General features: G+C 40.0%; 1 protein-coding gene across 1 annotated transcript in view; it reads left to right on the top strand.

Annotated features, from left to right (window-relative positions):
* Nucleotides 1-2,170: 2,170 nt before the first annotated feature.
* Nucleotides 2,171-26,486, top strand: part of LOC140516910 (annexin A8) — a 31,623-nt gene continuing 7,307 nt past the window's right edge. Inside the window, exons 1-11 of the mRNA XM_072627758.1 lie at nucleotides 2,171-2,302; nucleotides 2,447-2,492; nucleotides 8,214-8,304; nucleotides 11,540-11,634; nucleotides 14,159-14,272; nucleotides 14,738-14,828; nucleotides 16,765-16,844; nucleotides 17,128-17,187; nucleotides 19,609-19,702; nucleotides 22,692-22,787; nucleotides 24,740-24,798. Of these exons, the coding sequence (XP_072483859.1) occupies nucleotides 2,472-2,492; nucleotides 8,214-8,304; nucleotides 11,540-11,634; nucleotides 14,159-14,272; nucleotides 14,738-14,828; nucleotides 16,765-16,844; nucleotides 17,128-17,187; nucleotides 19,609-19,702; nucleotides 22,692-22,787; nucleotides 24,740-24,798 (801 nt within the window). The 5' untranslated portion in view covers nucleotides 2,171-2,302; nucleotides 2,447-2,471. The remainder of the gene's footprint in view (nucleotides 2,303-2,446; nucleotides 2,493-8,213; nucleotides 8,305-11,539; nucleotides 11,635-14,158; nucleotides 14,273-14,737; nucleotides 14,829-16,764; nucleotides 16,845-17,127; nucleotides 17,188-19,608; nucleotides 19,703-22,691; nucleotides 22,788-24,739; nucleotides 24,799-26,486) is intronic.

The following is a 26,486-nucleotide window of genomic DNA, read 5'->3' on the forward strand; positions in this document are numbered from 1 at the left end:
AGGAAATGTTGGCTAAAGGCCAAGTCAACAGATCTAGGTTCTCAATAAAGCTACTTCTCCCAGGTCCTAAAGAATGTAAAAGACAGACTCCAAGAAGCTTCAAGTTGATGAGCTGGAAAAATTCTTCCTGTGTGAATTTCATCTGCTCTTCTATAAAATTGAATCAAGAGTGGGGAACCTGAGGTCTCAAAGCCACATGTGGCCCCTTGATTGGATCCAAGCACTACACTTGAGGACCTAGAGGGCCACATGTGGCTTTGAAGCCACATGTTCCCCACCTCTGCTCTAGATGAACGCTGAAGCCCTTTCTAGTTATTTATTCTTGTTCAGTTGTTTTCAGTCATGTCTAATTACTTGTGACCCCATTTGAGATTTCCTTGGCAAAGATACTGGAATGGTTTGCCATTTTATTCTCCAGCTCATTTTACAGATGAGGAAATTAAGGCAAACAGAGGTAAGTGACTTGGCCAGGGTGTCCCAGCTAGTAAGTATCGGTAATCAGATTTGAACTCAGGAAGATGAGTCTTCCTGACTCCAGGCTCAGCACTCTATCCCCTGCATCGCTTAGCTGCCTTCTTCTAGCTCTAACATGATACTTTGAAAGGATTTCCATCCCATCCACAAAACCATCTTTCTAACCCTCCCTTCTCCAGTAGGACGTTAAATATGAAGACTTAAACTCTTAAACTCTGTAACCTTACTCCAATAACTGTAAACTCCCTTTCTGGGATATTTGGCTCTGATTGGTAAGCTTTAGCCTTTTTACTCTTTTCTCACCTGGGGCCAGTTCTCCATGCCATTTGGTGGTCATTGCTCTATCATGCCACTGACACTCTCATCTCTACTCCCCTTTCCACCTCCTCCTCATAGACTGCCTTTCCTTATTAGAATGTAACCTTGTGCATAGTGACCATCTTCCTTACTTGTATTTGTATTACTGACACTTAGCACAATGTCTGCTTTCTGCGTGCTTTATCTATCTGTCTTTTTCCCTACGCAAACAGAAGTTGATCTGGGAATGCTGCTAGGGACAAAGACCACTAGACCAGAGCAGGCTGGGAACCTGCCAGATTATCTGCCTGTCACCTGTCCCAAAAGAATAAACTAACCCTATCCATGGAGAAAGAAGTATCAGACTGCCTTCTTTATATATCCCCAAGACACAAAGAAAGACTAAACAAATATTCTATGGGTAGAGAGAAAGCCTGAAAACTGAACACAAACTTAACTCTGGAATAAACCATAAACCTGACCCCTAAATTCCCAGTGAAGGGTGTGGCCTCGTAAAAACAAGAGTTGGTTAAAACATGGGTTGAGAGAAGAGAAAAATGTTATTAAATCTTAGTTGACCAGAAAATTAAAATAACAAGAATATCCCAACTAGCTATTAACAACCTACATGGTCATAGCAGCAAAGGGCATTAGGTATTGTTTAATTACCTGACCTTCAAAATGACCCAGTGAGGTAAGCAGAGCAAAGAGCACTATTCCCATCCTGTAGACAACAAATCCGAGCCTCAAAAAATGTTGAATGACTTGACCACCATCACACAACTAGCAGAAATAGACCTAAGTCTTCTGATTCCAAAATCAGCATTCTTTCCACTCCACCCCCCCATATATTGTTTGGCACGGATCCGAACATTGCTGTTACTGTTTTCACATCATGTCAAGTGTGTAATAATGTCAATTGATGAGCTGTACATGGTTCCATCACCACCTTTCCCCATTAGACTGAAAGCTCCTGAGGAATAGGGTCTAAATCTTTACATTTCTTTTGAATTCCTCCACACTATAATATTCTGCATATGGTAGGTACTCAACAAGTATTTATTACTTCATAACTCAATTCAGTTCTGTCAATAACTGGATTTGTTTCCATCTCTCATTGACAAAATAGTAAAATATAGTTTTAGAATCAGCCCAATTAAAAAAGTGAATTCTGGTCACTTCCCTTTGGGTGACAGTTTCTTAAATGTATCACAAAAGAGATTGATTTAGGCAATCTCTGTTCTCCCTTTCCTGTCTGGGGCTCCATTCTAAATAGGAACATTTCCCAATAGCCACTGTGTTTGATCACCTGATTTAGAGTTGTGGGTTTTTCAAACTGGTACAATTATTTGGCAGTGAAGTCATTTCTGAGAAACAAACCCAGCCTGGTTGAAGGGTGTGGCCCTGGGAGAAGTATAGAAAGAAGCTGCTTATCCCAGACAGGAATAGAGCTGGTTAGCTGATTACGGTCCTCTGTCCCTAAAGTCCAAAGAAGCTAACCCCTTTGAGACAGATTTATTTTTTCCTACTGGTAGGTGGATTGAAGGAAGGGGTAGGGGTGTGGTGAGGGTGGAGGGGGTCCTTCTATGCGTCCTACACATGTGCTATAATCCTAAAAGTATACAGCTGCCGTCTAGATAACACTGTTTTATATCTTTCTCCTCTACTTCACTAGGGAAAGGGGCACTGGACTGAAGATCATGGCCTGGTGGAAAGCTTGGGTAAGTCAATAAAATGCTGGTGTGAAAAAGCTTCAGTAGAATCTAATAATGATTCCTTGAATTCTCAAGAAAACAGAAAATACAGGATTTACCATATAATCCTGTTTTTTATATCAGCTACTACATTAACTGAAATAAGTAAGAATGAAGTTGGTTGTGAGGATAAGTTTATATTGAGCTTGCCCTCTTGCCCAGTCACCTTATACTCAATTTTTTTTCTGTAGTTAGGGGTGAAACAGGAAATAGGGAGAAACTGAATATCAGATATGGCGCCCACGTCCCAGACTTGACTCTGTTTATCAAAAGTAGGAATTCTTAGCCTCGGGTTCAGGAACTTTTCTTTTAATATTTTGGAATTTTTTTCTCACTATAACAGAGTTCCTTTGTAATTCTATGTATTTTCATTTTATGCATTAAAAACATTATTCTGAGAATGGGTCCACAGGTTTCCCTAGATTGCCAGAGGGGTCCAAGATGCAAAAAATGTAAAGAATTCTTGGATTAAAAGAATCGGTTTGACTACCTGGAAAAGGGATCTGCAATGAAATTATTCCGTTCCTCTGGTTTCTTCCAGTAGCCAGCACCGCCTTGGCTAAAATCTGTTAGGCTGTTGTAAGCTGAGTCAGACATGAGCTCCAGAGGTTATCTAGGCAAAAGATAATGCCTCTGTCTTAAGAAAGGTTCATGCAGACCAAGAGGTTGTAATTTAAATGATAGGCTGTTTCATATTACATTTTATGGCTACAAAGCTCTCTCCTTAATGTTATCTCACTGATACTCGACCAGCCAGCCCTATGAGGTAGGCAGCAGTATAAGCTTGGTAGACCCTGGGCAAGTTATTAAACCTCTCCAAGACGCAGTTTCCTCATCTGTAAAATGAGGGGATTGGACCTCTAAGGTCCCTTCCAGATCTCAACCCATGATGCAGATAAAGAAAGTGAGTTCAGAAAGACAGAGGTAAAAAGCTGAGCAGTTGGGACTGGGACTTGGGCTTTTTTGCTGCTTGAAAGGCAGAAGAGCCTATGGGATAAAGAGTCAGCCTTGCAGGCAGGAAGGGCTAGGTTCAAATCCCACCTTTGAGTCATACTGGCTGGATGACCCCTAGTAAGTCTATTAAGAATCTTAACCTCTCAGTGTCTCCCAGGCAACTTTCTAAGACTCTAAGTGGAAAAGGAGGCATTGATCTGCATTAGAAGAAGGAGTTACCTCACCAGTGAAATCACCTATTCAGTCCCAAGCCTAATTTTCCCTGGACACAGAGGTCTGCTAAATACTCTTGGACACAGAAAGGATCCGTGTAGATCAGAAGAAAAAAGAGATAGAAGGGATTCTAAAAATTATGCAACTCAACCCTCTCATTGATTTTGCAGATGAGGAAATTGTGGCTAAACAAGTGCTTGTCACCTCAGTAGTGTCAGAATCAGGATATGAAAACCAGGTTCTCTGACTCTGAAATTACTGAACCATGCTTTCCCTGGGCACAGCCCATGCTGCAAGTTCATGCCAGGACCTGAGCTTCTCTCTCTCTCTCTCTCTCTCTCTCTCTCTCTCTCTCTCTCTCTCTCTCTCTCTCTCTCTCTGGCTCTGTATGTCTCTTTCTCATTTCTCTCTCTTCCCCCCCCTCTGTTTCTCCCCCTCCGTCCCTCCTTTCTTCTCTGTCTCTGCTCTTATTTTGCCCACCGAAACTCTGTTTGGTGCTTTGGCTTTTTTTTTACCAGCTAACATTCACTTAATGAGGGAAGACAAAGAGGCAGATGATCTCCTTTGTAATCATTTTTAAAGACATTGTTCATGTGTGTAGACATGCTTGGCTGAGTCATATTTATTCTATAAAATATTTCTGCTTGGATAAGCCTCTAAAACCTTGGGAAACTGCTAATGCCTCTCTGTATTACTATCTTTAGGTAGTTGCTTCACATAAAAGACTAAGAGGTTTTATGGAAAATTTATTTAGCACAAAGGGGGTGAAAAATTGGCAGCTCTCAGTTTGGGTCAGTTAAATCACGTAAATTCCAGATTCCTGCCTCACCCCACCCCCAGCCTTAAAGTCTTTTTAATGTTAACCTCAAAGATCTATGAGAGAACTCAATAGGTCATCAGTCCTAGCCCCCAGCCTCCAGCATCCAAACCAGTGAATGCCAGCACAGAGATTCTCCACTATCCAGAAACCCAAGAAAGACTGCAATTGCCTTTGAAGCCTAGATTTCTTCCCCAAAAGTAAAATTCCATTCTGAATGAGATAAAGGAAAACCCCACCCTACCAACCCTTTCCCAGACTAGGTAGAGAAAAGGATTGTGGGCCAGCCTACATTCCTGAGGGGAAAGGAAACAGGGAGTGGCAGAAACACCTTTCTGAGACTGAGCTCTTGAGCAATCTTTGTGGCTGGGGCAATGAAGTAGGAGCATAATGGCACCACACTACCTCTGTTCCGGATCTCTTTCTCTCTCTAACAGACACCAAGCGCACTGATACACCCCAAACATTCCATGGAACCACACCCACCATGCATGCCACCCAAATGGCACCCAGCCACCTTATCGACATACACACAGAAACACACACAACACCCCATGGGCCATCAACAAACCACTTGCACACATGCACACACCCTACCCCTACTTCACTGACCCACCACCACTACACACACACACACACACACACACACACACACACACACACACACACACACACACACACACACACACACACACACATTCACTCTCCTACTCTTAAAGCAGAGAGAAATAAGCAAGACCAATGAGTGCAGGAACTCTCCAGATGGATTATCTCTAGCCCTCTGGAGGCTCGATGATAGTTTTCAGATCTAGTCTGTGCTAAGCATTTGACCTTGAGCAAGTCACCTATATTGTTTCTGAGTGGGAGTTCCTCTTTGTCTATAAAATGGAACTGAAAATACCTGCCTTGCCTAAACAAAGTGGTTGTGGGATAGAAATAAGATAAGTGTGAAAGTGCTGTAAAAACCATAAAGAGAAGCAGAATAAAATACAGTGGTTTTTGATGAAACAAGGTTCATTCCTAAACCCACTACTAAATAATATATACAAGTAGGCTCCTTCTGTGAATGCTGCACAAATCCAGGATCTCTCTTGGTGGAATGATGGCCCCTCTAGCCCAATTTCCAACAGGACTTCATGTCCTGCCACTTTAAAGACTACACCTCACAATTTTTCCTTGACAATTTATCCTTAACCTTAGAGTCAAAAAGCAATTGAACCCATCAAACATTTATTAAGCACCTACTAAATGTAAAGCAGCTAGGTGGTATAGTAGGTGGTGTCAGGCCTGGAGTCAGGAAGACCTGAGTTCAAATCCAGCCTCAAACACTTAGTAGCTATGTGATCAGGGGCAAATCCCTTAACCCTGTTCGCTTCAGTTTCTTCATCTGTAAAAGGAGCTGATGAAGGAAATGGCAAACCACTCCAATATGCTTGCCAAGAAAATCCCAAATAGGGTCATAAAAAGTCAAACACAACTGAAACAAATGAATAACAACAAAACCTACTGGACTAGGTGCTGAGCAACAGAGACTGTCCTCAAGGTACTTACAGTCTCGGAAGTTAGACAAAACACTTAGACAAACGGCTAGAATTGAAATATCACATTGTTTATGCCTTTTTTGTATACTTACTGTGGTCTATGAGAGCTGCTAAAAGTTTAGACAGGACAGCACCAGAGAGGGCGCCATGATGTTGTATTGTGGTTGGGGAGTGAGCCTGGCAATCAGGACAAACTTGTGTTCAAATTCTGCCTCTGATGCATATTGGCCAGACAAGTCACTTAACTTCTCAGGGTCCCCAGGCAACCCAAAGATATTTTTGTCACAGAGCAGTATTCATCTATACTGGAAGAGAGGGTTCCTTGTGCCAGTGAAATTACTGGTCCTGTCAAAAAAAATACTGCATGAACAGAATGACAATTGATATAGACTTTTAAAGCATAATAAAAGTTTGACAGAAGGAAATGTGTGTCATGGAAGAGAAGGGGATTCCAAATATAGAGAAGAGAATGACAAGAGATGCAGAAGTGGGAATGTGCGAGACAGATTCGGAGAACAGTGAGCTCAGTCTGGCTGGAAAGTATAGTACATAAATGCGGAGTGGTGGGAGGTCCCAGAAGGCCCTCTGCTAGCCTCACCATTAATGGTACATTTGGAGAGCATCATTGCTCAGGGAGACAAAATCTGCATCACCTACCATCCGGCTAGGTGGCTCGGACCAGACATGGTAAAAGGTACTAAACAGCATGTAATGAGGGCTGATGTCAAAAAGGTGAAATACAAACATTTGAGAAACAACCCTAAATTAAAGCATAAGATATTTCTTGTAGGGTTAGGTGATCTGGACCTGGATTTAGGAGGACAGTAGAATCTCAAATACTTGTGTGACCCTAGGAAAGTCATTTAACCTGTACCTCAGTTTCCTCATCTGTAAAATGAGTGTGATAATAAGAGCACCTACCTTCCAGGATGGTTGTGAAGACAAGATGAGATAATATTTGTGAAGCATTTTGTAGACTTTAAAGAGCTATGTAAATGCTAGCTATTATTATTATTGATCTAGAAAAGAATTTGATGTGATCTGCAAAAAACTCTGAAATACCTCCCCAAACCTGAACCATGGATGCTACTGGAGATTACCTGGGAAACTTTTTTTCCATTTTAGGACTGGGAGGAAAGTCAGTATGTCACTCTCTTTCCAAAGAACTGAGACCGTGCTCAACAAGTTATACTTTTAAGCAAGCAGGTCTTTCCATTAATGCTGCTGTTGAGCCATTTGCCTCTTCATGATCCTATTTGGAATATTTCCTTCGCCAGCTCATTTTACAGATGAGGAAGCTAAGGTAAATAGGATTAAGTAACTTGCCCAGGGTCACACAACCAGTAAGTATCTGTGGCCGATTTTGAACTCATGAAGATGAGTCTTCCTGATTCCAAGCCCAGCGCTTTATCCACTGCCAACTAGCTGCCTCCATTGTCTTAGTACTTAGGTAATTCACTTCCATTGAACATCATTTCATTGACCAAAAGATAAATGAAGTGTGGAAGGAATTGTTATTTGGGCCATCCATTCAATAAACACTTATTAAGCACCTAAGATATGTTGCACACTGTGTTATGTGCTGGAAGAGCTACAAAGTTTAGCTAAAGCATGGTCCCTGCCTTCTGGAAAGTTTCAGTCTAGTAGCAGGATAAGACACAAACAAAGAGAATCATAATTCATGGTATTGCCTCCTAAGCACATTAAAGCTGCAGAACAGAGTACTATATGAGGTCCAAAGGGAAATCCCATTACCAAAAGGATGAGGGAGATAGGAATGGGGGAACTGGAGGAAGAAAATGAAGAAGGAATCAAAGGACAACAACCCTCTCTGTAAGTAGAATGTAAACTGTTACTGTCTTCCTGTCCCCAGCCCCTGACCATGGTGTCTGGTACTTAGGTATTTAATAAATCCTTGTTGATTTGAGTCTGAAAGGCAGCCTCTAAGTGAAAAAACAAGAAAGGAAAATCAGTTCCTCTCCTCCATTCTGAAAGGAGCCTTGAGAATGCTCCCAGGTTGACTTCGACTTGCAGATTCCCTATTTGTTGAATACCGTTGAGTATACTAGATACTGAACCAAACGCCTCCAAGATATAGTTTCTGATGGTGGGGCTGATCTGGCTGTCATCAGAGATAATGGAGTGATTACTTTTCCCCCTCAGGTTGAGCAAGAAGGTGTCTCTGTGAAGGGCAGCCCCCACTTTAACCCTGAACCTGATGCTGAAACATTGTACACAGCCATGAAAGGAATTGGTAAGTTGTCAACCTAATCAGATCTCCTTTTGAAAATTTATTTTAAGGTAATTTTAAGTGTTTTTATTTGTTTTCAAAGAAATAATTATACTATAGAGAGGCAGCTAGGGAATAATAAATGGAGAACCAAGCTTGGATAAGGAACTGAGGAAGGTGTGGATTTAAATCCAGTCTTTCTACATACCGACTGGGGGAGCCTGGTCTCTCCATGCCTTCAGGCAAGTTTCTAAGATTAGAAATTGCAGTTTTAGATCTGCATTGATCAAGAATTTTCTCATTCTGGAACTCAACACAAGAATAAAATCACAGATTTTGACCAAATTAGCAACAAATAATTATTGCATCAAGTTGGGTTCAAATGAAAGATTAATGTAAATTTATGGAGAGGGGAATATCTGTGTATGTACATACATATAAACATAGATTTATGCATCTGAGCATATATGTATCTGTGTGTATGTATACACTATAATGATTAAAAAGGTCCAAGAACATAGTTTCTGGACAATTTAAGAATAGTCATTTGGCTGCCCTGGGGGCAGGCTTAGGGATTCTTTTGGAAAAGGAATAGTAAACAGCTCTGATTAACACAGGGGGAGGTGGACTATATTAAAATGAGAGGCTGAGAGTAACATCATGTGACCCTTGGACAGAGACTCATCCCCAGACCACCCTCAGTTTTGGGCGATCTAACCAAAGTATTTATCCCTACCCAAGCCTGAGTACAAGAGGCTTCCCAGTTTTAGATTAAATTCTTTGTAAGATTGGGCAGGGTCTGACTAAAATTGAGGAGAATTTATTCAGTCTAGTTATCAGTAATGTTCTTCAAGAGACTGAACTTTTTACTTTTTTAAAATCAGAACTTTAGAAGAAGAGGAAAACTCTGGGTTTTCCCAAAATACTGGGTTTTTTTAATTTTTTAAAAACATTTTTGTTTAAATTTTTGAGTTCCAAATTCTATCCCTCCCTCTTTCTTCTCTCCCCTGCCCTCTTCTTGAGATATAAACAATCAGATATAGGTTATACATGTGTAATTATGTAAAATATTTCCATGTTGGTCATTTTGCACAAGAAGATTCAAAGAAAGGGAAAAAGTGAATGAAAGTGAAAAATAGCAGGCTGCAGTCTGTGTTCAATTGATATCAGTTTTTTCTCTGGAGGCAGACAGAATGCTTCATCATTAGTCCTTTGGGATTGTCGTGGATCACTGTGTTGCGGAGAATAGCCAAGTCATTCACAGTTCTTCATCAAACAATATTGCTATTACTATGTATAATGTTCTCCTGCTTCTTTTCACTTCACAATGCATCAGTTCATGAAAGTCTTTTCAGGTTTTTCTGAAATCATTATTGCACAATAATACTCCATTACAATCATATACCGCAGCTTGTTTAACCATTCCCCAGTTGATGGGCATCCCTTTGATTTACAATTTTTAGCCAAAATTATTGGTTACTAATAATCATTTCTCTCAATAAACACATATATACACATATGCATACATATATACATCAGCCCTCCCTCATCAAAACAAAGTCAAGTGCAAGTCATGTCATCATTTCTCTGATGGCATGGTCTTCTTGGCAATGAAGGATGAACACAGCATATATACATAAATATGTATACATACATACATATCTCTATATATCTACATATAAATACATACATATACGTGTGTAAACACATATACACTTATACATATATATATGTGCATGCATGTGTGTATACAGATCTACACATACATATATATTCACCATGAGTGTTAGTCCACCATTTTGGAGGTAGAAACAGTTAGAAATGGTTAGCTATGACCATCTCCTAAGGCCTCCATACAAGCAAGTAGGAATGTCTGTCACACCCACAATGAGGTCCTTGGATCAAGGTAGGCTTGATGGATTTCAGGTAACACATCTTGCTTTCTGCCTTTTAATAACATATTAGAACTTGCTTTTGTGCCACATCTAAAATCATCTGGAATTTCTTTTTCTCGTCTCCTTTGAGTGAGGCAAATGCATTTGTCTGAGATGATCGTAGAATCATAGATCCACAGTTCAAAGGCACAGAGAAGGAAACCAAGGCTAAGAAGACTAAGTGACCCACACTCACACTAATTGTATATGGTAGAGACTTCATTCAAACTCCAAGTTCAACTCTCTTTCTAGGCAGCACCAAAGAAGACAGTGATTTCAGGAGCGAGGGCTGATGATAACAGCTGACATTTTAATGTCAGCAAGACTCTTCTCATAACCCTTAGAAGCAGAAGAATCACAGACTGGCACAAGGGAAAGACAAGGGGACTTACAACTAGGAGATATGGAGTCTAATCCCATCTCTACCATATGTAGAGCTATGTGACTCTTGAGCAAGAGACTTCCTCTTGGTTTCCTCATCTAAAAACAAAGGGATTGAACTAGATGACCTCCAAGTTCTTTCCCAGTTTGGCATCCTATAGGTAGTATAACTTTTATTATTCCCATTTTATAAGTGATGAAATTGAGTCTCAGAGAAGTTAAATGTCTTGCCTTTGAACTCAAGTAAGTAAGGAGTAGAAAGTGAGGAGAGCTAAACAGGTCTCATTCTGATACCAACTTTCTATAGAGCACCAATTTCTAATGGTTCTAGGGACATTTTCTCATTGCCTGATGTGATTAAAGTCATGTAGATCTGAAGGAGGTCTTTAAAAATCAGTACTAGCTGCTCCAAGCTGACTTTATAGTAGCCATGATTAGAGATATGGGGATAATTCAATCAATCCATGAATCAATTAGCATTTACTAAGTGCCTATTTTGAGCCAGGTGCTGTGTTCAGTGCCGAGAGTAATATGAAGGCAAAAATGAAGTAGCCTCAGACCTCAAGGACCTTACATTATATCAGAGGAGACAACATATATGTCTTTAAGTATAGGAAAATATATGTACAGTATATATTAGTAGGGGAGTTGTCCAGAAAGACCTTATGCAGAAGGTAGTATCTGAGGTAAGTTCGAAAGGATTGCTCATAGGATTGTCCAGTCCTTGGAGCTCTGCAGCTGGGAGTTGAAGGCCGTGCTTATGAACCTCCCAAATGACTGGTCAGTTGTAAGTGATTTATTGAGAATACTGCAGAGATGAGGGTGTTTGCACCTGGGCAAAGCCTTGAAGGTTATTCAGCCACTTGGTGCAGCATCAGCACAGGAGGTTCCACTTCCAAACATCAGTTACCTTGTCCTAATCAAATTTTACTTGTCCTCAACAGGAACCAATGAGCAGGCCATCATCGATGTCCTCACCAAAAGGAGTAATGCACAGCGACAACAGATCGCCAAAGCCTACAAGTGTCGGTATGGAAAGGTAAAGAAAGGGCACCACGTGACCTGACCGGTCACCAACCTGTAAATCTCACCTTCTTTTCTAGCCCAGGAAGGCAGTGCTGGTGCTGCACTGGATGTCCAGAGAGACCTGAGTTCAAACATGGCCTCAGATACTCACTTGTTGTGTGACCCTGGGCAAGTCATTTAATTTCCATCTGACTCAATTTCCTAATCTCAAAATAATAATAGCACCCGCTTCCCAGGGTTATTGTGAGGAACAAATAGGATAATATTTGCAAACCTTAAAGTGCTATGGAAATAGTATCATTATTGTATTCAATTTCCTGGTTGCGCACTTAGGTAGCACAGCTCTGTGTTAGAACAAGAGAAGTCGTCAGATGTGATTATGCCTACAGACTCCAGCTCTAAGTCTGTAAAATGGAAATAGTAACTGCTTTACTAGCTCTGGCCCTGAATTCAGGAAGACCTGAGTTCAAATCTGATCTCAGATACTTACCAGCTGTGTGACTCTGCCTCAGTTTCCTCATCTGTAAAATGTGGATTAAACTCTCAGGGTTGTTGTAAGAATAAAATGAGATAATTGCAAAACTCTTTACAAATCTGAAAGTGTTTTATAAATGCTAGCTACTTAAACTATTACTATTATACACAAAGAGCTATGTAATGTAAACTCTTATTTATCATGAGTGGAGGAAATAGGTCAGAAATCTCAGAAAGGTTGTTGCTATATTCAAATCCTTTATCTCAAGGAATGTACTAGGAGAGTTCATCATCTTGGATGATGTAGCATGGTATGAGGTAGCATGGTATCTTTGGTACCTTTTATTGCAGAGTCCTTTCAGTCATGTCTAACTCTCCATGACCCCATTTGGAATTCTCTTGGCAAGGTCATTGGAGTGGTTTGCCAATTCTATCTCCAGTTCATTTTACAGATAAAGAAGTTGAGGCAAACAGGGTTAAGTGACTTGCCCAGGGTCACCCATCTAGCAAATATCTAAAGGGCAGATGTGAACCCAGGTCCTCCCAACCCCAAGGCCAGTGACCTATCCCCTGCACAACCTAGGGGCCCCTTAGAGGTCTAGCCTTGGAGATAAAAGGACCTGGATTCAAGTCCCACCTCTATGTGGAAAATCACTTAACTTCTCACTAAATCTATAACTACAGATACATTTCCTGGACTAAAAAAAAATAATGTTTATCATGTTGGCCTACCTCAGATTTGAAGAAAATAAATGTTTCTCATTTTCTATCTCAGCTGAAGCAGAGAAAGGGAAGGTGGCACTACTGGTACATCTCAGAGCAGATAGTGTGCAACATTAGCAATCTACGTGACTCAATGATCCCCTAAACTAGCAACAAGACTCTCTTCTATTCTACTGAGTGGAATTCCAAAGGTCCTGGGGCAATTAATAATAACTAACATTGACAGAGAGCTTTAAGTACATTATATGCAACCCTGAGGAACAGATGCATTTATTATTCCCAATTTACAGATGAAGAAGAGATTAAGGGACTTGACCAGGGCCATTCAGAGAGTAAGTGCTGGAGATAGAATTCCAGCACAGGTCTTCCAAACTCCAAGTCTAACACTTGATCTAGCTGCCTCAGTCTAAAGATCTGCTCTGGAGGTGGTGAAGTGAGAAACCATCATCTGTACACAAAGGCTTAGTGGCCTGATTCTGCTTTCCTCTGCATTCACTCATTCCCTCCCTGCCTGCCTTCCTTTCTGATTTGCTACAGTCTCAAGTTCCTTTTGTGGAGCGATCTAGGACTGTCCACCAGTGGACATCCCTAAGAGAAAAAGGGTGGGTGGAGAAATAACACAGAGCAAAGGTCAAAGAAGCACTTAGGAGGATTGGAGAAGAGCCATGAGATGACAAAATATGGGTGCCACCACTCTAGCTGACAAATCTCGATGTTCAATGGTGCTCCATCCTTTTCTATTTAGCTAACATTAGCGATTCCCATGGCTCCTAGAACTAGAGAGGCATCTCAGCAACATGGATCTGAGAAGAGAGAAGAAAGGGGGTGAACTAGTCAGGTATTTATGGTACCTTGTACTTATAGCTACTTATGGAACTAGCCAGGTACTTAAGTACCTTATAGTTACTTATGGAACTAGCCAGGCACTTATAACACCTTATACTTATTGTTACCTATAGAACTAGCCAGGTACTTATAGTACCTTATGCTTATAGTACTTTTAGAACTAGCAAGGTACTTATAGTACCTTAAACTTATAGTTACTTATAGAACCAGTCAGGTACTTATAGTACCTTACACTTATAGTACTTATGGAACTACTTATAGTACCTCTTATACTTATAGCTACTTATAGTACCTTAGACTTACAGCTACTTATAGAACTAGGCAGGTACTTATAGTACCTTATACTTATAGCTACTTATTGAACTAACAAGGTACTTGTAGTACCTCATACTTATAGTACTTATAATTCTTTTCCTAAAAACTGGCAATGACAAGAAAATGTCTATGAGCCAGATTGTCTCTGATGAAGCATCTTCTTACTCTCTTTACACTAGGATCTGACTGAGACCTTGAAATCTGAACTGAGCGGCAATTTTGAGAGACTCATCATAGCCCTCATGTACCCACCGTACAAATACGAAGCTAAGGAGTTACACGATGCCATGAAGGTAACTAAAACCATTGGCAAAAGTCTGTCAAGAGACAGCCAAAATGCTGCCCATCCAGACGTTGCCTTGGGCTTCAGCTCTTGAGGAGGAAAAGAAATGTTTAACCTTCTGCATCCTCCATGGCTACCATCCAGTAAATGGTTGCCATGAGACAGAATTGTGTCTGTCCCTTGTTTTCAAGCAATATACTTTATAAAGTTATCCACACTGTGTCAGACATAAATGTGAAAAAGCACACTTTAATTTGCCAGTCCCAAGCAACACATTAAATTTGAAAACACACACACACACACAATTCTGACTCATTGAAATCTACGCATGCACAACACTCTACTATGGTCCCTCTAAAAACCTGTCTCTTCCATTATCCTTGCAGTCTGACTAAAAGCAGAGAAGCAGAGAAGCAGAGAAGCAGGTTTCATTTGCTAGAAGTTACTCTTATGTGGAATTTCTTTCTCTTCCCAGGGTATAGGAACCAAAGAGGGGGTCATCATTGAGATCTTGGCGTCTCGGACCAAAAGCCAACTCAGGGAAATCATGAAAGCTTATGAGGAAGGTAAGAATCAGTATGGCTGTGCTGTTGGCATCTCATGTAAAGGATTCACATGGCAATTACTGAAGGCAATTCACCAACTAGCCGAGAGACAATGAAGACAAAGATATGGGGATATGGAGGGGTTATCTACTGTCAGAGTGTAAGACATTTTGGGGACATGAGGACCTATATGACCTCAAGTAGACACTGCCTAGTGTTCTAGAAGTCATCTCAAAATATCTCCAAAAAAGGAGGCAGCAGAAGTGCCCTCCCAATTCTGGGAACTTTGTGAAAGATCTTGGCATCAGAACTTCCAGACCCATGTTTTACATAAGTGGAAAGCATAGAATGTTGGCTCTTAGAAGAGACTTTTGAGATCATCTAGTTCAATATCCTTGCTTACCATGTATTACACCAACTATTTTTTCTTTCTTTTTCACAGAAATTGCAGTGTTCCAAGTAAATTGCAAATTGTTCTCAAGTGTCCTTTACATTCATTATTGTATTTCATATCTGGTGGAGACTATGTATTTTTAATGGTCTTCCTACAGTGCTTATTTGATTTTTCTCATTAATAGGCTTGTCTAGAAGGAAAAAAAAGTTGAGAGTTAAAATGGTATGCTCTACCAAGACAGCGGGAATATAAGGACTGCCTTGAATTATGAAGAAATTGATTCCTAAGTTAATTTGGTGTTGTTCAGTTGTGTCTGACTCTTCAAGACCCAGTGACCATACTGTTCATGGGGTTTTCTTTGCAAGGAAATTGAATGGTTTGCCATTTGCTTCTCCAGTATATTAAGGCAAGCAGAGGTTAAGTGACTTGCCCAGGGTCACACAGCTTGTAAGTGTTTTGAGGCCGATTTGAATTCGGGTCTTCTTGACTCCAAGCCCAGCACTCTATCCATTGAGCCACCTAGCTATCTCCTGTTGTTTCTTTACTAAGAAACAGACTAACAGCTTGTGGCATGTGCAAATGATAAAGCCTGTGTTCCATGCCCCACTGTCCTATAAAGGAAAGGGGACTAAGATGAAAGCCATAGACAAATCTTAGGGAAAGCTTGCCTGATAGGATTCAGAAATGCAATACAAGTAGCCTCTGTAGAGTTATATGGACAAATTTCGATGAGAAGGGGAGGTTGTGAACAAGATCCTCAGATGTGATGGTCTTCAGGCCATGTAAGAGTAGAAAGGGTGATGAGGTAACGAGCTCCTCAAGAGGTACTCTTGAACTCAACATGGTAGAGATATCTGGCTCTAAAAACCTGATAGGTATAGGATCATAGAACTAGGGTTGGACAGGACCTCAAACATCATCTAATCTAAGTCACTCATTTTCAGATTAAGAAACTGAAGGTTACAGAGGGCATGACTTGCCCAGAATCACACTTATAGAGAATCCAATGGATTTTGCATCTGGATATGAACAAATGTGTGTATGAATCCATATTAAAGGCTCTCTTTCACACTATGATATCACCAGAAAGATTTTGCTGCCCACAAATACTGCAATGAGTAGTACAGCACATATAACACTACATCCTACTTGGATTTGGAGTCAAAAGCCCTGAATTCAAATCCTGATTCCTTTTCTTATTAGTTCTGTGACATTAAGCAAGTTGCTTAATCTCTCCAGGATTCAACTTCCTTATTTTTAAAATAACTTGCTCAAATGTTGTCTCAGACATTTACTAGCTGTATGACTTTGAACAAATCACTTAACTTCTCAGCCTCACTTTCCCCATCTGTAAATTTAAAGGATTAGTCTCAGTGGCTTCTACAATCCCTTCTTGCTCAGAATATATGATACCTCAGGCCCCAGTCATTCTAAATCTGGTATTTTCTCTAAGCATGCCTATCTCACAGGTTCATTTCACCACAGGGAAAGTACTTTTATGCTCTAAAGTGCTATGTAAATTTGAATCAATATTATTAACCCTCCTGAGTTTCTGCCTTACAGAATATGGTTCCAACCTGGAAGACGATATTAAATCAGACACGAGTGGATACCTGGAGAGAATCCTAGTCTGCCTTCTGCAGGTAAGAGCAGGTTTGCTTTTCTGATGGTCCCTAAGGCAACCATGCAAGGCTCCACAAGCCTGGTTCCCTGAGAAAGCCCCAAATTGGAGAACAGGGTCACATGGGTCTACGGAGGGAAAACCTTTGATGATTCCCATGTCGAGGGGATGGAACAACAGAGCAGACCTATTTTACTGAGACAAGGGCAGTCAAGGGTAGGAATGTAAGATTCAGCCTCAGTCTCATATCTGATGTGGGTAGAGATTCCATTGCCTTATATAGCTACTTTTTTTTCCTCCCTCAGGGCAGCAGAGATGACATGAGTGGTTTTGTGGATCCAGGAGTTGCACTCCAGGATGCACAGGTAAACTTTTTAATTATTAAATATATTTTCTTTATTATTCTGAACTTGTCAAACACCAGAAAATATGAGCACTTTGATATATAAAAAAAAAGAGGATTCTATACAAAAATTCAAGCCTCTATTACATACAACTTGAATTTTATAAAGCACCTTTACCGTGTTAGTTCCAAAGTTACACCACTCGTCTATGTTTCTCTCTGAACTACCTTCTGTTTTCTTTGGGTTATTTTATTTTATTGCTTCCCAGATGCTTTTATCATTCTTTTGTTTTTTGCCCAAGTAAGCTTGAAGAGACGTCAGAGGATATCCAGTGCAACATATTCATGAGACCTACCCTTGCTTCCTTGCACGTTAAAAATGTCCCCATATCCTTCACACACACACACACACACACACACACATATACACACACATATACACACATACACATACACATAGAGACATACACACATATGCACACACATATATACATACACATACACACATATACACATACACACATGTACACACATATACACACATACACACACACACACACACACACACACACACACACACACACCATGTTCCATTTACCTACTCCCTCTCACCCAGTTCCTGGAGAATTGGGGCTATATTAGAACCAGACCCCAGCGCAAATGGAACCTGATTCATTCAGCAACTTTTCCTTCTGATCAGTGTCTCTGTGAGCAGGGGTTAGAATGACGTTGTCTACTTGGAATTCATGGGAAAAGTAAAAGAAATAAAGTCCCCAATAAATAAAGTTTGAAATTTGTTCCCCTACATATCACTGTCCCCTGGAGGATTTGAACTATCATTCTATTATCACAAAGTAAAGTAGGGGACACAGAGAAAGGAATTTTCTGCCATTCCATTCTAATATCTAAATCAAGGGAACTGGGGATACTCTTTGGGAAAGAAATGGAAGAAAGCTGTCTCTTTTTTATCAGTTGAACAAGTGAATGCCTGAGTTATCTGAAGATAAATTGCACATTTGTTCCAACTTTTGTTTGTTTGGACCAGTCTTTGATTTCACTGTTATAGGAAAACTCCCTCTACCGATGGACGTCCAAACCTGGTCTGCATCTTAAATCTTAGTCTCTTGGAGCAGTGAGACATAGAACTTGCCAGGGGCACATAACTCATATGTGTCAGAGGTGGGACTTGAACCCAAGTCTTGTGACTCTGAAGTTTGGCCTGCAATTATACCAGGCTGCCTCTAGTCCCTTACTATTATAATTTTAAATTTCCATGGGACTCAGTCTGAAGGAATAAACATGGAGGTCTTTTATTGTTATCCTTAGAACCAGAGAATGTTAAAGAAGGAAGGAATTTTAGAGGTCACAGAGGCCAACTTTCTTATTTTATAGATGAGACCTATTGAGGGGAAATAACTTGCCAATCAAAGGACTGGGAGTAGAACCCGAGTCTTCCGATGGCCTGTCCAAGACTTTTCTCAGTTCAACAAACTGCCTCCTTTGCATGCTGATGGCAGGACCTTTAAGAACACAGGGTCACCTCCACACCACAATGAAGCACTAAAGTGAGATTTTTTATGGGAGAAAAAAAGCAGAAGAAAAAACTAAAGGATGAATTATTCCATCTTCTTTCTGTCATCCATTATCATTGTCCTATCCAAGTCAAAAAACAGTCCTGGTTCTTTTTTGACCTTTCCCAACATATTTTAAATTAAGGGGCAACTAGGTGGTGTAGTGGATAGAGTGCTGGGCTTGGAACCAACATCATTCATCTTCATGAGTTCAAATCCAACCTCAGATATTTAATAGCTGTGCGACCCTGGCCAAGTCATTTACCCTTGTTTGTCTCAGTTCCTTATCTACTCAATAAGCTGGAGAAGGAAATACCAAAGCATTCCAGTATCTTTGCCAAGAAAACCCCAGACTGGGTCATGAAGAGTCAGATGCAACTGAAATGATGAAACAACACCGACCTACTTCAAAAGAGCCTCTTTTGTTGTCCCTAACATTCATCACCAATCTCAGCTAACTCAGAGTTTTAGCATACCTGGTACCATCTTTACAGAATTATTCTTTATTACACATTATTTATCAGCTTTCTTGATTTTCTCTTTTGGATATGGCTTTTAAAAAACACAAGTTGGTCAGTGAGTGACCTCTGCATCCACACTGATCTCTTTTAAAAAGCTACCCCATTGGAGTCACATGAAGAGCACTTATTCTTTTTTTTTTTTTTTTTTTGGTATTTTCAAATTCCGGAACAGAGCAAACGTCTCTAGAATATTTACTCCTATAACAAAATCACTTCTGCTTCTCCCTCCATTGACCCTGACTCAGTCTCCACCATAATATTTTTCTCTTTCAGTTTCTGGATTTTCTCACAAGTATATATTGTTAGGGCTAACTTAAACACATTGTAAATAAATGTTATTTGTGCTTTTAGGATCTCTATGCAGCTGGAGAAAAGATACAGGGTACTGATGAGATGAAATTTATCACCATCCTTTGTACTCGGAGTGCCACACACTTGATGAGAGGTACAGAGCATTCTTTGTTGTGTTTTCACACTCTAATAGTCAGTCAACAAGCATTTCTTCAGTGCCTTCTATGTGCCCAGCACTGTGCTAACCAAGCCTTCATAGAGTTATCTGTGAGCCCTGCTTTGGCTCTGGACAAATGGCTTCCAAACCTTCAATCTCCATCACATCAGACTTCCCACTCAAACCACATCAGGAAGGCTCAACCTAAAGCAAATAGAAACTGGTGTGTTCAGTGTCTCATATGTGGCCATTTTCTACATGGGAAGGGTTTAGAACTATTTAACCCACTTGGAAGTCCTAGAACAATGGAGCTAGAATGCCCAGCTCTTCTCCCCATTCATTAAGTCTACTCAACTGATGTTAGTCAAGATTGGCACCCCTAAAATACAGGATTTCTTCTAGATCCAGTGAAGCTACCGAGACATTGTATGTTGATGCTAGAGATTCGGAGCAGGTCTGTCTGGAAGGAGATATAGGGCCCGGCCTGGGGTCACAGTCCAGTGAGCACAGATAGGGTGTTGGCCAACGTCATGGAGGCTAGTGTATCTAGAAGAGGATCAGCCTATCTAAGTGGTCTGTTAATGGTAGTAACAGTAACCATAATAGCTAGCATTTGCATACACTTTAAAGTTTGCAAAGGGATTCACAAATATTATTTCATTTTATCCTGACAACAACCCCAGGAAAAAGATGCAGTTAGGAGTTTTATTATCCCCATTAAGAGAAAAGTGAGGATAAGAGAGTGATTTTCAAGTGACTTGCCCAGGGTCACACAGATACTAAATGTCTGAGGCTAGATTTGAACTCAGGTCTTTCTAACTACAACACCAATGTGAGCCACCCAACCTGTTTCATGCATGACTAACAAACCGAATCAGCCATTAGAATAGAAGCAACGCCTTGCAGGAGCGCAACCATGGTCCCTCAAACTCAGGATTGTGTCTCTGGCAGTGATATCAAAAGTAATTACTTCTCCCTCTGCTGAATCTCTTCTAATTCTTCACTGTGGCCTGAAGATGATCTTGTGTTCCCAAAGGTTTTGATAAAGGGCAAATCCCAACTAGCTAGAGGGCTCTTAATACAGAGACAACCATAGACTTTATGTCTAGCTAAGTTTGAAGAGGCATGTCACTAGGAGGTTGCCTATTAAGTGATAATTATTTCAGTCACAACAACTCCGGAAGAAAGGCCATATCCTAAAGTGAAGATGGGTGGCTATCTGCATCAGTGGATGGAGCAGTCACACAATCGAAATTATGGGTTCTTGAACAGTTGAATTAATAATAGTGCTCATTTACGTATTGCTTTAACATCTACAAAGCACTTTCCTTACAACCATCCTGTGGGGAAAGCATTGCAAATGTGCTATTATTTTTTACGGTTGAGACAACTGAACCTCAAAGGGGAAAAGAGACTTAGTTAAAGTCGCATGACCCAAATCAGGACCTTAAGAGTCTCACTCAAAGCTATATTCTTTCCCAGCATCATGAGATATAAGGGGGAAAAGTTAGGGCTCTGGCCTTGGGGCAAGGAAGACCTGAGTTCAAATCCAGTCTCAGACTGTGTCCCTAGACAAGTCACTTAACTTCTCCCTCTCAGTCTCAGTTTCCTCATCTATAAAATGAGGGGGTTGGGCTCATGGCCTCTAAGATCCTTTCCAGCTTTAAATCTATAATGCTACAATTGCCCTTCATGACATCAATCTGAAAAGATTAAGGACATCCACAAATCATCTCAGTTTCCTTCAGCATCTATCAGGGAATCTATCATCTGTGAAAGTACCTGATTTCGTTATTTTATTTTGTTTATATTTTCAACCTCTACCATCTTTGTGGGAGGGATCAAATTGCCAGTGACACAGAAGGTATTTAAGAAATAGAAACAGAGACTTAGAGCTGGAACAGGTCTTAAACTTATTTTACTTGTAAGTAAACAAAAGCCCAGAAAAGTTAGGGGACGAGGCTAAGGTCACACAGCAGGAAGTGCTGGAGTTGGGACATATATCCCAGCTTCCTTGTCTACAGAGCCAATGCATTTTTCACTATACCAAGCTGCCAAGGAAAGAGTTTCACACTTGGAATCAGGAGATCTGAGTTTGACTCCTGGCCCTTATTTTCACTAGGAAGTGACTTTCCTTATCTGATCCCTTTAGCAATTTGGGACTAATTATACTTGGGAATATTGTCTTTGCAAGGTGATTGTGAGGAAAATGTCTCATAAAACTTAAAATAACAGATAAATGTGAATTGCTAATAGTTTTAATACATTCACCTTAAAATACTAAAATGAATTAAACAATTACTGATCGAGTTACGTTCTTCAGACAAGAATCAGCTGAGCCAATTCCATCAGTCAATAAATATTAACTAAAGCACTTATTATGTTCCAGATGCCTAGTCTGTTAAGAGAGGAGAAAAAAAAACTGGTACACATAGAAGCAAAGGAAAACTATGTACAGATAGACAAGTAAATTCACAATAATTTTGGGAAGAGTTGCGGGACATTAATAACTATGAAGGAAGAGGTCCAGGACCAGGAAAGGCCTCGTGTGGGAGATGGTGCTAGAAGCAAAGGAAGGTTTCTAGGAGGCAGAAATGAAAATGGAATGTATTCCAAGGACAGATGTAGGCAGACTGTACAAAGACCACTAGATTCAAAATAGAATGTACAATATATGAAGCCAGTAGTTAAGTGGGGCTAGACTGTAGCATGCTTAAAGTGTCCTGTAAACATGATACCAACTGACAGACATTTTTGTTGAATTTTGTTTCTATTAATTTATTACTCCTTTCAATAAGTTTATAACTACATGATTTCATTTCTATGCTTTTGTAAACCCTTTTGTATAATTAATTTCGCAAAATGGAGAGTAGGAATCCTTTATTAGACCATGGATTGTGGTTGAGGGTTCAGAAAACCTCTCTGTAGCAGTCTTCTTTCCGTTAGACATTCTTATGACCAGACACTATCTACTCTTTCCACACAGTGTTTGATGAGTACCAGAAACTTGCCAACAAGAGCATCGAGGACAGTATTAAGAGTGAGACCCATGGTTCCCTGGAGGAGGCGATGCTCACTGTGGGTAAGGCATTAAAAGAGTCTCGATAATTGTCCACATCTCCTATGGCTTCCAGATGGAGGCCACCTCTTGACAACTGTGTCTACTTATATCTAATAGACAAGAGCAAAGATCACAGAATTCCGGTCAATTCAACAAATGTTTATTAAGCATGGCACAGAGTTGGCTTTGAGGCCAGGCACATCTGGGTTCAAGTCCCACCTCTGATAAATATTACCTGAGTGATTCTGGACAAGTTATTTAATCTCTCAGCCTCTGGGCAACTCCCTGTGTCTGTAAGTGGCAGCGAAGGTGCCAAATTGTATCGGCAGAGAACATTTCCTCATCTGAGAATTCTCTATGTCAATGAAATCACAGGTCTAATCCCTATCTATATTTGTCAAGCACTGGGCTAGACGCTGGGCACACTGACAAACACAAAGCAGTCCCTGCCCTCAAGTGGCTTATATTCGACTCATCCAGAGATAAGTAAATAAATACAAATCTCTGCCCTTTGAGACAAGACTGTAGAACAAATCTAATCTCGGTTCCACATAACTACCCTTCAAAATGTCTTCTAATTTTATACATGAGATGAACTTTTTTATTTGCCCTTGGTCATATGGCTGGTTGAAGGAAGGAAAGAAACATTTATTAAGCACCTACTATATAGGCTTTGGCTAAACACTCTACAAATATTATCTTATTTGATCCTCACGGCAACCCTGGGAGGTAGGTGCAATTATTATGTTCATTTTACAGATGAAGAAACAGGCCGAGAAGCCAATTCTTGCCCAGGGTCATAAAATGTGTTTGCAGGATATTTTGCACTCAGGTCTTCTCAATTCCATTCCACTGAGCCATTTGATTTCCTGGCTCAGTCCAATGCCCCTTTCACTATACTATGATATCATCAGATCAGAGGGGAGAAATTGGGATTACTCTGCCCTAGAGTTGTAGCCAGATGATTGGGTCCAAGTCCTAAATCTGCCACAAACTATTTAGACTGGATGGACTCCAAGCTCTCTTCCCATTATAAATATCTGTGACTGTCTAATTTATATGATATATCCTAAAATGCATTGATATTAAAAATCTCATTGTTTTAGAACTGATGTTATAAGGGACTATAGATATGGAGTATTATAAGGACCATCCAATTTCAATGAACCACAAGAATTTATGAAACATGTACTATTCTAAAAGCTAAAAGCTGGTGACACAAAGGAAAAGTAAGATCTATCCTTACCCTCATGGAGTTCACATTTTAATGGAGGAGATAATGTTTATATAAATAGGAAAATACAAGTTACATGCAGAATAAATGCAAAGAACTGAGCTTTTTTCTCACTTTTTTTATTCTTGGATACAAGGGATGGCTTGTGGGAGGAAGAAGGATATATTTGGAAATGAAGGTGGTATAAAAACAAAAGATGCCAATATAAATTAAGAATTTTTCAAGCATAATTATATTAATAAATAAATAAGGCACTGAGCTGAAAAAAAAAAAACACAGATCTGTGTTTGCCAAAAATTGCACAGTTTGGGCTGAAGGCCTTAAAATTCTCTGGCATGGTCTCTGGACCATGTCAAACTTTGAATTAAAATCCAGTAGGTCATGTCTATACAATCCCACTGGACCCTCCAGCAATGTACTGAGTCTCTCCCATTTTCAGTTGCAGCCATCTTCTAAGAGAAAACTTTTTGAAGATGTATTTTAAAGATAGCTCAGCTTAGGTTATCAAGGCCATCCTTAACATAACCTAGACACTGACTGTTGGAAGTTATATCCATGAAATCAACCAGTGATATCTTTCGTAATGATAAAATACTGTGAGGAACCATTAATCCTAGAATCGCAAGCAAGTCAAGCTGAGAGGGCCCCAGTTGTCATAAATTCATAGGAGATTCAAATTTCACACTTCACTCTCACCTATCACTTCTGAAGGATTAACAGAACCTTTCCCTTTGTCCAGTGAAGTGCACCCGGAACATTCACAGTTACTTTGCAGAGAGACTGTACTATTCCATGAAGGTGAGAAACTGTGCTAATAATTTAGCCTGTCAATCTCTTCAAAGCTCCTTATTCCTGGTCTTATGGGGAAAACCAAACATAATCATTCCGGTTTGGGGTTTGGTTTTTATGATGTGTTTTTTTTTCCTTATCTTTGAGCCTCTTCGATGAACAAAATAATCCTCCTTTTAACTAAATTCTTTTTATCGAAAATCCTTTTATTTCCCAAGGAAACATTTTGAGTAAATATGGTTGGACTCTTGATTGACTGATAACCAATGCTAATTGACCAAAGCATTTTATAAGCATTTGTTAGACCTTATGACAGGGCTGAAATGATAAAGCTGAAAATAAAACAGTCCTTGCCTTTAAAGAAAGTGACATGGCAAGGAAAGGTAAATGGAGAGGGAGGGTTGAGCATATTTTTATATAGTATCAACAAAATATATACCAGGTAATTTTGTTAAAGCCTCCTCATGTCTACCACATGCCTCTGTTTCTCCTTGAGTGAATTTCAACTTAAATTCCAACCAAAGTTGGATATCCATCTCCTGTACGTTTATATTGTGACCTTTTAAACTCCTGCTCAATTCTCAAGGAGCTCCTCAATATCTTTAATCTTTTTAACCAATACACCTTCCACCTCCTCATTTCAACACAAACTCTTCTATTTATCATACCCCTATAAACTTCTCCAATTGATTCCCTTTTCCCCACTGCCTATAACTTACAGGACCAGGAAAAGGGGCAGGGATGCACATTGTTCCTCAATGCTTTTTCCCAACAGTTCATTTGTAGAGCACCACCATTCATCTGGTCTCCCATGTTTTCAACCTTGGGATTATCTTTGACTCTTCTCTCTCTCTTACCTCTCCTAATCAATTAATTACTAAGTCTTATTGATTTTACTTCTGTGACATCTCTCACATTTTTCCTCTCTTCCCTATTCCCATTACCTCCATTCTCATGCAAGCTTTTATGATCACCTACCTATACTGCTGTTGTAAGATTCTAGTAAGTGTGCTCCTCCCCGATCTGTTCTGTATCCCTCCTAACCATCCTTCTCATGGAATTTCTTGCACATCGATCTTGACATGTCCCTTATCTGCTCGAGAAATCATATGGCTTACCAAGTAAAGCTCAAATTCTTCTATCTGGCATTCAGGATTCTCAATAGTTTGACACTGCCTTTCCAGCCTTGTCTCGTTTTGCTGCTCTCACTCATCCTACTTCCAAACTGGTCTGCTCTCTGCCCCCTGAATATGATGCATGCCCTCTTGCCTTTGTGCTTTACTGTTTCCTCTTCCAGTTATTTTTAAAATTTCTATCCAGTCTTTATGGCAGTTTTAAATGCTACCTTTTGCAGAAAACCTTTTCTGAACCCCAAAAGGAATGACCTTCATTAATGAAGTTTATATAACACTATTTTCTGACTATCTAATATATTTATCATAACATTTGAGTGTTATGGTTGCATATATTTTTGGCTGATTTCCCTGCTAGGTCAATAGCCCTCTGAGGGCAGGAACCACATATTATTTAAACTTTATACCTCTCCCACCAATAACACAACTGCTAGAATCTTCAAAAAGCAATCATGGAGAAAGATACTTTACATTACATTAATGAATTTCATTCCTGTATTTCAAACTGTATATAGAAATGTTTCATTAACTAGAGACTAAACGGAATCCTAATTAGTTTTCTCT

Source organism: Notamacropus eugenii, chromosome 1, assembly GCF_028372415.1.
Source record: "Notamacropus eugenii isolate mMacEug1 chromosome 1, mMacEug1.pri_v2, whole genome shotgun sequence".
NCBI lineage: Eukaryota > Metazoa > Chordata > Mammalia > Diprotodontia > Macropodidae > Notamacropus > Notamacropus eugenii.